The sequence below is a fragment of the Entelurus aequoreus genome, linkage group LG03 (assembly GCF_033978785.1).
Source record: "Entelurus aequoreus isolate RoL-2023_Sb linkage group LG03, RoL_Eaeq_v1.1, whole genome shotgun sequence".
NCBI lineage: Eukaryota > Metazoa > Chordata > Actinopteri > Syngnathiformes > Syngnathidae > Entelurus > Entelurus aequoreus.
The window spans coordinates 55046595-55060403 of NC_084733.1; the positions used below are offsets into that span (position 1 = coordinate 55046595).

Below are 13809 nucleotides of genomic sequence, written 5' to 3' on the forward strand. Positions count from 1 at the left end.
TTGTGTGTCTGTAGCTTTAATGCTGATGAGCTGCATTTGTGTGTCTCTATGTAACCCAATTGTGTATCCACTCTTTACATACACACTAACTCTTAGCTGTAGTGCTAACATTTTAGCATCATTATGTTTGGTTAGCTTATTCACTGAAGGGTCAGATACCAAATTTTAACTGACTGGTGGTTAGTTGGCAAAGAGGCTTTTTTGATGTGTAGCTAAGCCTGTTTTTTTTTTTTTTTTACAAAACTGTGTTCCGTGAAGTGCAGGGCATATACATATTTAGTAGCAGGTCACAGGTGGCATTATGTACAGGAGGAAGGAGGGTTTTTTATCTCTGACAATAATGACATCAATTAAAAAAGTGAGCGTTTGAGTGCATCTTCTCTCAAAAGAAATGAGAGGAAGAGAAATGCTCATAAACAGACTTGCATTAACGTTTTAATATTAAAGAGAAACTGCTTTATTTGGGGAATTGTAATTATCTTTCACAATCCCTATGTAAGACCGCCAACAATACTCCAAACCTCCCGGGGGGTGATCAAGGGTGATGGGTCAAATGCAGAGAATCATTTCGCCACACCTAGTGTGTGTGTGACAATCAGTGGTACGTTAACTTTAATTCACATCTTGTGACCTGAATATTAGCATCCATCCATCCATCTATCCATTTTCTACTGCTTGTCCCTTTTGGGGTTCGCGGGGGGTCGCTGGAGCCTATCTCAGCTACAGTCAGGCAGAAGGCGGGGTACACCCTGGACAAGTCGCCACCTCATCGCAGGGCCAACACAGACAGACAACATTCACACTCACATTCACACACTAGGGACCATTTAGTGTTGCCAATCAACCTATCCCCAGGTGCATGTCTTTGGAGGTGAGAGGAAGCCGGAGGGAACCCACGCAGTCACAGGGAGAACATGCAAACTCCACACAGAAAGATCCCGAGCCCGGGATTGAACTCAGACTACCCAGGACCTTCGTATTGTGAGGCAGATGCACTAACCCCTCTTCCACCGTGCTGCCCGAATAATAGCATGTATTAGTGATATTGTCATTATAAGCGCTAACGCAGAGGAACTACTTTTACTGACACCGTGATAACAGAGGTTCAAGTTCATGCAGCTATTGACATACTGAGCTGGTGAGCTTCTGCACCGCCTCTGAGTTGGTAAAAGTTAATTCTAGATTTTAAAAGCTCATGAATCTCACTTTTATAGTAGGTTGTTGTTGCCATAAACCGAGAAGTTGGTCAACTTTGACTTTCAAGTTAGACCCGCAGATCGCAGGAAAGACGAAAAGACGCTAATTTGCGCCCACCTTAAAAAAAACAGTTTTTAACTGCGTAAGGATTATGATGAATTCTTTATCTAAACAGGAAGATATAAACATCCCATCAGTGGGCATCCCAGTGAGAGCAGACATTGTACAATAGGTGATTGTTTTATTATGTTTTTAGTTTGTATTTCTTGTTTAGCACTTAGCAATACTGCTACTTGTTGGATCTGCTTATCACTCGGCTTTTGAAACTTGTAGCTGGTCCTCCATATATTCAGGCTCCAAAATATAAGGTTCTGGAACCTCAAATTTATATAAATAAAATGTAAGTAACTATGCATGAATCAGATCAGACCTGAACTTCTCTTCGGTATGATTACGTTCTATAGTATGATGTAATGTCAGGGTTTGGGTGTGGCTAGTGGACCTAAATGCAGAAGAGCAGCCGTATTCAGCTTAATTAAATAGTTGTTACCAAAAATCACTTGGAAAACTTAGGATCAAAAATACCAAATCAAAAACAAAAGTCTCTGATACAAATACACAAAACCCACACAAGGAAACTAGACAATTACGTACAACAATTATTAGGGAATTCATGTTGTGTTCAAGCATATTTGCACCTGTTTAAATACTTGTTAATACATTAATATTGATATTTTAATGGTATCTGTTTTTTGATTACCTAATTGGCTTACATCAGGGGTGAGGGGTGTCTATAACTTTTTCCACTGAGGGTCATATAGAAATGCTGGGGTCCACTTATATATACAGCTGTATATATTAAAAATGTTGTAAAAAATAAATAAATAAATACAGCAACCAAAAAAGTCTATATTTAAAGACAAACCTTTGTGTTGTTACACTTGAAAAGATGACCTGGGTTTAACAGCATTTAACAGTTTTTTTTCCACTGTCAAATACTGTTATTCAAATATACTGAAACATGACAACAGATATTTTAATACTTTTATATTTCACAGCAATTATCTCAGCAATTATCTGCTATTTCACAGTAAACTATTGTAATCAAAGTCCAGTACAATAAATTACTGTAAATTCAAACTGATTTTGTTTTCCGTAGACTATGTTGCACAGTCTTGTACAGTAAGTGGCGGTTTGATTGATTGAGACTTTTATTAGTAGGTTGCACAGTGAAGTACATATTCCGTACAATTGACCACTAAATGGTAACACCCGAATAAGTTTTTCAACTTGTTTAAGTCGGGGTCCACTTAAATTGATTCATGATACATATATACTATCAGATATATACTATCATCATAATACAGTCATCACACAAGATAATCACATTGAATTATTTACATTATTTACAATCAGGGGTGTGGAGGGGGGGGGGTAGGATATGGACAGCAAGTAGTGGACATAGAGAGAGAGAGAGAGAGAGAGAGAGCGAGAGAGAGAGAGCGATCAGAAGGCATAAGAAAAAGTATCTGCATTTGATTGTTTACATTTGATTATTAGCAATCCGGGGAGGGTGTTAGTTTAGGGTTGTAGCTGCCTGGAGGTGAACTTTTATTGCGGTTTTGAAGGAGGATAGAGATGCTCTTTCTTTTATACCTGTTGGGAGCGCATTCCACATTGATGTGGCATAGAAAGAGAATGAGTTAAGACCTTTGTTAGTTCGGAATCTGGGTTTAACGTGGTATGCTTTTAAAGTAGGTACCAATACATTTACAGTTGTGGCGTTACTGCACTGTAATTAACTGTAAAAGCACAGCTCTGCAGTTACAGTAAATTGCTGTAAATATACTTCACAGTAAATGTTTTCTGAAAGTAACCAGGAATTTGCTGTGAATTTAAAATGAAAATGTTTATTACCGTATGGTGTTAGTGTCAGTATTTCAGCTTTAATTTCAATTATTCTATTTTTTTTTTGTTGTATTTTATTTCTACAGTGTGCTGCGGGTCAATAAAAATGACCCAGGCCAGTTTTTGACCTAAGGCTGTGGTTCTCAAACTGTGGTACCCAGGCTTCATCTAGTGGTACGCCAAAGAATAACTTGATTAAAGTACAGTATTTTATTTTACAATATTTAATCACAGTGTTACTGTTCAAATTGCATGTAATGTTACTGTAGCCAAAATATTAAATATACTTGTTAAATAAAATACCTGCTGTTTTTGATGAATACTTAGGCCTACTACGCTACTGTATTTTAATATTGGCCGTTATGTTGTGCTTCCTGAGGTGGTACTTGGTGAAAACAAGTTGAGAACCACTGACTTACTGTAAGGTACAATGAAAAGGTAGGAATGCAAGTAAAAGAGTCCATAACAACTGTTACTGAATGTCTTTACTAGAGTGAACAAGTCCCTTGAAGTAAGCCAATGCCTGATGAAGCATGCTCCTTATGTACATTCAAATCATCAGGTGGCACAATCAGCCCGAAGCAGGAAACATCATTTTCTTATGAACAATTCCTCCTCTCATTGCTAATGTTTGCTTCTCTCCATCATTCTAGCCTCCTCTTAGAGTCTTAAGGCCTCTCACAAGATCTCGGAGCGCCGTGTCTTCAAACACCGAAGCCATGTGAACATGTCGGCCATGCAGACAGGCGCCTACAGCTGCAAAAAGCAAAACTGACTCGCCAAACCTTACGTGACTGCAGCAGCGCTGCTTTGGAATTAGTATTACCAAAGTGACCTATGATGACCTGTGTATAAATATGATCTGGCAAGGAGGATTGCTGGAGTCAGGCTTTTTTGATCATGTGTACAGCGTGTTTCATCTTTAATTTTGTCAGGCATGGGCAGGCACCTTGCATGCGTGTCTGGCCATGTCAATAACGTACACTAGGAGCCAAGGTGTTCTCCTGAGCGTAAAGAAAAACATGTTATGACGAACCACGCAGCACTGAAATATTTACCTCTCTTGTAAAGCCTTAATGCAAGACATGCACCACAAGTTATCATCAATCCATTATGTACTATGCGGTGAATAGAAATTCATGCCCACAATTCCAGAATAGACCAAAACAATGTGGGAAAAAAGCAATCATGTGAATTGTTCTGTTTTTATGTGCTGGATAGATATCACAGTTTTCAGTCACCTCCACAAGTGCAGCAATCATTTTGACTATTTAGCACATCTTTTTCGTCCATTATTTGCTTTAAAAACATGTTTTGTAGTATTGTCTTTTGAGTAAAAGCATTTTAGGAGATTGTAGTTGTATTTGTGCATTTATGTCTGCAACATTTGTCATCACTGCTTTATTGCTGAAACTATACACAGAACTGTAGCTTCTCAGGTGCAATAGTCCTGTTTACACACCCTTCAGCGGGATGTTGGGGCTACACACGTGGAGTATACTTTTAAAGGATGTGATTAAAAACAACTCAATGGGAAAGTCATGTGATTTCCTTCCATACAATGCCATGTGATCTGACTAAATCACTGCATGATATTTGTCATTTAGATGGTATTTTTAGGTAAACTTGTGAAGCTAGCTGTGCACATTGACTTTTGTTGCTTCCACATTGCAGGGTAATCAGTAGTTTATTTTCTGGCAGGCCAGAATAACATTTCAAATGTGATGTGAGCTAAACGCGTAACAAGAAGTGATATTATGACATGTGGGTTAATTAAAAATTCACTTTACAGACATTAAACATGAAGAAAATGTATTTGTTTTGATGTGTGTGTACTAGTGCAGCAAATCAACAAGGTTGTCCTATTGTGGGATTATAACATTTATTCAACAATACGTGAATTACAGTTTAAGGTTTACCCTGTCGTGGTACTTCAGGTACGGATCATTCAAAAACCAGTTCCTCCTTTTCCAAAAGGGTGATGTCATTTTATCTAAAAGTTTACACTGTGTCTTATTACAAAAGACGTGCTCCCGCAGGCGCTTTTTTCTGGCAGGTTTCTTCTTCCACAGTTTCTTCTTGTATCCAGCCTTTAAACAGAGGGATCAAAGATCAGTAATGAACAACTAAAGTGTGTGCGCTAAGTCCGAGAGAACCGACCTTACGCCTAATCCACAGGCCACAGTGCAACCTCATGAACCTTTGTGTCACAGACTTGACAGACTTCCTCTTGCCCTTCTTTACACTGTAGTATGTCAAACTTCGGATGGGCTGCTGACTCAAGGGGGCAATGAGAGCAGAGGCCCTGCAAAACATTTAGAAAAGATGCTGATTTTATTCAAATTACTATTAGGGGTAGAAATCTTTGGCCAACCCACGATTGGATTCTGATTAGATTCTGAAGTGATTATGGATGCCTTTTCTTAGACAGGGCAAACAAACAAAAAAACACTGAATTAATACAATTGTTATTAAACCCTGCAAAGGTACAGGTCTGCTGATTTTAAACTTCAGTCTGTTCCCCAAAGTTTGGTTATCTTGGTCGCTTTGCATAAAAGTAGTGTTCTTTCCAGAACATGCTCCATGGCATCGAAGCCTAGCATACGTCACGCAAAAATGGTAATCACTCAAACTAGGGTTTTCCCAATAGCAATGTTTTGGTACCGGCACCAAAATGTATTTAGATACTTTTCTAAATAAAGGGGACCTAAAAAAAATGGCATTATTAGCTTTATCTTAACAAAAAATCTTGCGGTACATTAAACATATGTTTCTTATTGCAATTCAGGAACAATGTGTGTCCTTAAATAAAATAGTGAACATACAAGACAACTTGTCTTTTAGTAGTAAGTAAGCAAACAAAGACTCATAATTTGTCTGCTGACGTATGCAGTAACATATTGTGTCATTTATCATTCTATTATTTTGTCAAAATTATAAAGGACAAGCGGTACAAAATTGATTATTAATCTACTTGTTCATTTAATGTTAATATTTGGTTATTTTCTGTCTTAAGATGTTCCATCTACACTTCTGTTAAAATGTAATAATCACTTATTCTTCTGTTGTTTGGATGCTTTACATTAGTTTTGGATGATACCACAAATTTGGATATCAATCCGATACCAAGTAGTTACAGGATCATACATTGGTCATGTTCAAAGTCCTCATGTGTCCAGGGACATATTTCCTGAGTTTGTAAACATAATATGATTTTTATTTTTTTTGGTAGGTTGGTAGCGGTGACGCCAGTGAGATGTTGTATCCTCCTACGGTGTGTAGTGAAGCATGTTTTGCTATTCCTCGTCCTGCAGGGATGATACTTGTAAGAAACTTACTTTATTTGTTGCCATGGAGGCGAGGATTAGTAAATTAAAAGTAGCTAAAACACTGCCGACTGCGGATGGACGTTAGCCGCTAACTAGTTAGCCATGTTTTAAAGCACCTCTTGCTGAGCAGCGTTTCAGTGTTATAACTTCACCTTTATTAGTTTTTAAGCCAAAATGCATCCACTCTCCCTTTTCTGTCTACACACTGTGTCTGCTTGTAAGTACTCCGTGATTGTGCATTGTCGAACATGCTCCTCTGCTTGTAAAACCAGCAATGTCATGACATGACGTGATGCCTGTTAAAAAAAACAGAACTGGTACTTTTTAGAGGCAGTATAGGATCGATTATGATTCATTAGTAGGGATGTCCGATAATGGCTTTTTGCCGATATCCGATATTCCGATATTGTCCAACTCTTTAATTACTGATACCGATATCAACCGATACCGATATATACAGTCGTGGAATTAACACATTATTATGCCTAATTTGGACAACCAGGTATGTTGAAGATAAGGTCCTTTTTTTTTAAAAATGCCTAATTTGGACAACCAGGTATGTTGAAGATAAGGTCCTTTTTTAAAAAATTAATAAAATAAAATTAGATAAATAAATTAAAAACATTTTCTTGAATAAAAAGAAAGTAAAACAATATAAAAACAGTTGCCTAGAAACTAGTAATTAATGAAAATGAGTAAAATTAACTGTTAAAGGTTAGTACTATTAGTGGACCAGCAGCACGCACAATCATGTGTGCTTACGGACTGTATCCCTTGCAGACTGTATTGATATATAATGTAGGAACCACAATATTAATAACAGAAAGAAACAACCCTTTTGTGTGAATGAGTGTAAATGGGGTAGGGAGGTTTTTTGGGTTGGTGCACTAAATGTAAGTGTATCTTGTGTTTTTTATGTTGATTTAATTTATAAAAATAAATAAATTAAAAAAACAACCCGATACCGATAATTTAAAAAAACGATACCGATAATTTCCGATATTACATTTTAAAGCATTTATCGGCCGATAATATCGGCAGGCCGATATTATCGGACATCTCTATTCATTAGTATTGCAGTACTTTACTAGTACCGGTATACCGTATAACACCTAACTCAAACACATTCTTTGGGATTTTAGAATTAAGATTTTGCACAGTTCCATACTCTCTGAACATCCAAACCCATCAAAAATTATTATTTTTGATGGAGCATGACAACAACGAAATGTTCTCCATAAATTTGCTATCACTAGAGTTACAAATGGTAATCGAAAACCAGTTCTTGTTCAGAACCAGTTACCAGCATATCAATTTCTTGTAATGGCTTGCCCTTTTGTCTAGCGATTCTCTTAACGGTTCTTCTGGGTGTGGATGACGTCATTACGCAACGTGCGTAGTGACGTCAGATTTCAAAATGGCGGCGCCTGGTCGGAACAAACAATAACATTTTACAAGAAAAGATTGCAACAGCACTACTTGTAATAATTATAAGGCTCCTATTTCATCAAAAGGAGGACATGTGAGCAATATGCTGAAACATTTGAACACACAGCATGCAATAATTATAAATGAAAGTCACGTTTTTGAACCGCTCCGATCTCATCCCAGCAGCAGTAACGCTAGCACGTCATATGAATACAACAGGTACTAACTCACCGCCTATCATGTTAGCGCTATTATTTGTTCAATTGAAATGAATGCCTTCTCATTTAGATGCAGTTGATGCTCCTGTTCACATCTGCACTTTTTTGGAATTTTGCCTATCATTCACAATCCTCATGTAAGACAAGCACACATGTTTTATTTTCTTATGCATTCTAACTCGTAAATAAACGTTAGCAAAAGTCAGGTAACAATGGAGCCAATGAAAGTCGCTCTATTCTGCCTATAAAGCACTCTAAAAAACCTCCATCAATGTTTTATATACATGCTGTAAGTAAATATGTAATGTAGTAACAGACATTCATAATAACATGTAATATTTACGTATTTTGCTCATTTTAAGCATACGGCGGCGTATTATTTTCACAGACGCATCTGAACGTTTGCTTTTTTCTTCAACAACAAACACTAAGCATCATGCAGCAGTAGTGCTCAACAAGAACTACAAACATAATAAACCAATCACTTAATGTACAATGTCTGCTCTCACTGGGATGCCGACTGGTGGGATGTTTATATTGTCACGTTTAGATGAAGAATTCATTATAATACTCATTAAAGGTTAAAAAACAAAAAGTCCCACAAACCAGCGTATTTTCGTGTCTTTCCTGCCATCTCTCGGTTTGAATGTCAAGGTTGAGCGACATCTGGTTTATGGCCACAGGTGAGAGGCATGATTTATAATCTAGAATTACCATTCACCAGCTCAGAGGCGATGCAGCATCAGACCGGCTAAATATGTCAATATAGCAGCATACGTTAGTTAGCTCTCTGTGATTACGGCGCCACTAAAATAGTTGTCTGCATTAGCACTTTTAATAATAATATGGCTAAACTTGGTTAATATTCAGGTCACGAATAGTAAATGGAGTATTGTTGGCTGTTTTGAGGGCTTGATGAGCACAATAGTGTACTCCCATGAGCTGCATTGTTAGCCACCTCATAGTGGCAGTATATTACGACTTGGAATGTCTAAAACAAGAAAAACATATGTGTTCTTGTCTTACATAGGAATTGTGAATGAGAGGCAAAATTGCTAAAAAAGTGCAGTTCCAGACAGTCATCCCTCAGGTCTCATACCTGTTAGCCTGCTAACTTTCGTTTTGTGAGCTTGCAGCATTTCTCTACTGCAGTTGTATTTGGCATTTGCTGAATTTTTGTTTTAGCTCGTGCAGTGTTTTAAATTGTTTAGCATTTTCCTGTTGCATTCGTTTATTTTTAGTTTTCGATCATTATCATATGAGGGATCTAGCTAACTATCACGTCATGAAATCTGAGTTGCTGATACTAAGTCATTTTAGCCATTTTCGATGATCAATATATCACGCATATGATAACAGATACACATTAAAGCTGAAATAAATAAGATAATTGTGACAATGACAACTTGGCATCATTATAGCAGCAACTTGACAAAAGTCTGTACCGTTGGAGGAGGCCACATCGAGGTAGGAGACAGTTTGTAGCCGACAAGGAGTGAGGATAGCGGGAAACGAAGAGATGCACAGAGGCGTGGGACCTTGTGAGGTTAGACAGTTGAGCAGTCTTCGGTGTACGGGCGCAACAAAGACACAGAGAGCGGCCTCAGCAGTCCTGGCAAGCACAAGGACAACATGTCAACACAGGAAGGATATGCAGTTAGCTAGCTAGCTAGTTCGCCGCAATTTGGTAGCTCGCTCGTGAGTGATTTGCCTGCTTAAAGGCTTGATTGCCTAACTCGACAAGTTAAAACAACATGAAAAAAAATTGAACGTATTGTTACTGAGACACATTTAAATGATAACTGAAAAGTCAAAGTGTCACATTGCATACCCGACACCTTCCTCGCCAGGACGGCCGCCATGTTTTCCACTGGTGTGTGACGTCACTACACGGACTCGTAGGGACAAACTTAGCTTTCACCAGAGTCGTCCGCTGTCATCTAGCGGTTGTAACGGAATAACGTGACGTCTATTGTGCTTCGTGCACTCTCTCTCTCTCTCTCTCTCTCTCTCTCTCTCTCTCTCTCTCTCTCTCTCTCTCTCTCTCTCTCTCTCTCTCTCTCTCTCTCTCTCTCTCTCTCTCTCTCTCTCTCATCTCTCTCTCTCTCTCTCTCCTCTCTCTATCTATCTATCTATCTATATATCTATCTATCCATCCATAATTTGGCAGGTTTTAATATTGCTAATTATGTTCGGGATGAGTTCAAGACACACATGGTGAAGAGTTTTAATACAACAAATCAATAGTAAATTATTTATTAATGTATTATTTGTTTACAGATTACTTTAAAATTATTTTACCGTAACTCTATCTTCCTCTTTACAACAAAAGGTTACAGTTTTGCATAATAAATGTTATTAGGCTGGCTCAGATGTGTTCTCCTGAATCAACAACATACATATGTGTCTTCATTTGTCATCTCTATCTAGCCAGGTTTTATGACAATAACGTTAATAATAAAAATGAAGCACTGCTGCCATGACCGTCACACTCACAACCAATGTGGGAGCCAATTAGGCTCCAGCCCCCTCCAGACTTTCATTTTCATCTCATAAACATGGACACTAATGGATACATGAAATCCACTGACCAGAAGTCATTATGGTATATGTTCATAGGCAGCTAATAAAAGTAAATAATGTACAGTTTTCCCTTGTGCTTTTGTGCAAACTGTGTCTAAAGACTCAATATTTAGTGTGAGCACCGCCATGCTTCACAATGTCACAGTTCATGTTGAATTCATGTTTTGCCCAATGAACCGCAGCACCACAGCTGCACTCATGCAGCCCCAGACCAGGCAAGCAACATAATCCCGGGGATCACTTGCGTTGCTAGCTATTTAGACAATACATTGTCAACTAATTTTCAGTGGGTAGTAAACCTAATACTGCTATACAAGCTGTACACTGACTATTCTGAAGGTTTATCCAAGTTTTATTTCTGTAGTATTGTCCCTCAATACTACAGAATTTCGTGTGTTGTGTCCTCTGCAGTGTTCGTTTGTCATTTGTTTCTGAAATGTTCAACTTTGAGAAAAACAAATGTCCATTAGCAAGGTGCATGATATTCGTGTGGTCGTATACCATTTATTTTGTAAGCTGCATAATTTTCCACAAAAGATTGTTGTCTCTCTATCGGTGATGGCCCTGCGATGAGGTGGCGACTAATTACCTGCCTTCCGCCCGTATGCAGCGGGGATAGACTCGCGACCCGAGAGGGACAAGTGGTAGGAAATGGATGGATGGAGGGTTTTCCCTGCATGTTTTCTTGACAGGAAGTTGACAATTGTATTGTACCAGTGCGCTTTATTTTGACAGCCTTTGTGGAAGTTGCAATGCGTGGGGGGGAAACTTGTACTCCCGGTTTTGCTTAGTGGCCTTGCTGAATGAATGTTGGCACTTGTTTTTGACCCCTCATACGCTTCAGAAAGCAATGGCTGTAAATAAATAGGTGTTTGAAACCCCCCGCGGACCCCGAAAGGGACAAGCGGTAGAAAACGGATGGATGGATGGAAGTTAAAGTGACAAGATTGGGGGACTTTAAGTGTCTTATATATATTATTAAAGATCGTTTATGTATGGAAGTAAAATTGTCTCTCACATCAACTTATATATATCAATTATGATATTAAATACATATGCATATATTAATACATATCCAAATAAAAATACAAATGTGATATACAAATAAATAAATAATTTGTATAAATATAGGCGTATTTGTAAATATATTTTTGAGATTTGAAAATATATACAAATACAATTTATGAATATAAATGTGACATACAAATCAAGAATTTGTATAAAAAAACGTGTATTTGTAAATATATTTTTGAGATTTGAATTAGAAATGCTTGATTTTGTATTTGTATTTGTATTGAATTTGCATTTTGTGTCGATGAGACATCCCTACCACAAACCAGATGCACAAATAAATGGGACCTACACACTCCCCTAAACAAGCAGCAGAGGGCACTGCAGCCTGATAAGAGATCAGTATCTACATCGGGACAAGGTCATCAAACGGCATTGTCACAATAAAATAAGCAGCTGGTACGGTCTTTCAGAATAACTGGATAAATTAGCATTAGCTAATACGACGCTAACGTTAGCAAGCTCAGGCCCGTTGTGCGTTCTCTCTGTAAAGACATGGATTGTTTTTTGTGCAGAGAACTCCGGGCATTTTGCATATACTGCTCTGTGACCCAGACCGCTTGGCTGCAGTGCCCTCTGCTGGTTGTTCAGGGGAGTGTGTAGGTCACATTTATTTGTGCATCTGGTTTGTGGAGCAATTTATCATCGACACAAAAGCAATAAAGCGATCCACATATGTAAATTCAATACAAATACAAATACAAAATCAAGCCTCAAATCTCAAAAATATATTCACAAATACACGTTTATTTATACAAATTCTTGATTTGTTTGTATGTCACATTTTTATATTTATACATTTTATTTCTATATATTTTCAAATCTCAAAAATATATTTACAAATATGCGTTTATTTATACAAATTATTTATTTATTTGTATATCCCATTTGTATGTGTATATTTATTAATATATGCATATTTATTAATATACTGTACTGTACAATCTACTAATAAAAGTTTAAATCAATCAAATTGATATATATATATGAGTTGATGTGAGACAATTCTACTTCCATATTTCTGACTTGTTGACTGCTGCAACGTAAATAGGTGAATGAATTAATGTGCGTTTGTCGCCAGTTAGTGGTTATTTTGGGTACTTCAATCTGCATGTTTTTCACGGATTCATATATATATATAATATATATATATATATATATATATATATATATTATATATATATATATATATATATATATATATTATATATATATATATATATATATATATATATATATATATATATATATATATATATATACAGTGTTGGGACTAACGCGTTACAAAGTAACTGTAACACCGTTAGTTTCGGCGGTGACTAGTAATCTAACGCGTCATTTTTTATATTCAGTAACTCAGTTACCGTTACTACATGATGCGTTACTGCGTTATTTTACGTTATTTTTTATGTAGTATCGGCTAGAAACTGAAGATCTGAGTGTGTTTTGTGGCAGCGCTGCGGTGGAAAGAAAGGGCGTACGTGCTTTGTGTGGGTGGGGGCGGGGGGGGGACTCCCATACCGTAGTTGAGGAGCGCAGGGGAGACGTTCCTTCGGGGCTAACAACCTTCACTTTACCCGGAAGTGGTCTTTACAGCTGAGGGTGAATGACGAGGCCGGCGGTTTGTTGCAACTTTGTGACTTTATTGGACGCAGCCATCAACCAAGCTAGAGAGAGCACCTGCATGCACTCACTGTCGCCGCTCCGTCACTTCTCTCGCCCACTCACTCACTGACGTCCCTCACCCACATGCTGTCATATCTTAAAGGGCCACACACACGCACACATAAACGCTACTATCATAACAACTAACAAGACATCAAGGCGAAGCCAAAAGTAGATTTTTTTAACAAGGAGAAATTCTCAATACTTTTCTTTTGTCGAGCACAAAGAAAATACAATTTTAGTTAAAAGTAAGTTGTGTCTTGGATCAAATATCCTATCTACTTCAAGTTCAAGTTAAAGTGCCATTATGTTGCAGCTATTTAAAATAGTTTTGTCAATTTGTTCTGGCCTGAAATAAATTGGCCTTTGAAACATATCTTTGTCTTTGTGTGTTGTATGTAGACCACATT

At 37.6% G+C, this 13809-nt stretch overlaps 2 protein-coding genes across 2 annotated transcripts in view; one reads left to right on the forward strand and one right to left on the reverse strand.

The window, feature by feature from the left end:
* Positions 1 to 4906, forward strand: part of reep1 (receptor accessory protein 1) — a 37455-nt gene extending 32549 nt beyond the window's left edge. The window contains exon 8 of the mRNA XM_062042212.1: positions 3759 to 4906. Coding sequence (XP_061898196.1) covers positions 3759 to 3830 — 72 coding nt within the window. The 3' untranslated portion in view covers positions 3831 to 4906. The remainder of the gene's footprint in view (positions 1 to 3758) is intronic.
* A 64-nt stretch (positions 4907 to 4970) lies between these two features.
* Positions 4971 to 9957, reverse strand: mrpl35 (mitochondrial ribosomal protein L35). Its single transcript, XM_062042213.1, is given in 5 exon segments — positions 4971 to 5195; positions 5266 to 5410; positions 9526 to 9662; positions 9664 to 9692; positions 9912 to 9957. Coding segments are annotated over 5 exon segments (531 nt in total). The 5' UTR covers positions 9943 to 9957; the 3' UTR covers positions 4971 to 5006.
* Positions 9958 to 13809: the final 3852 nt, after the last annotated feature.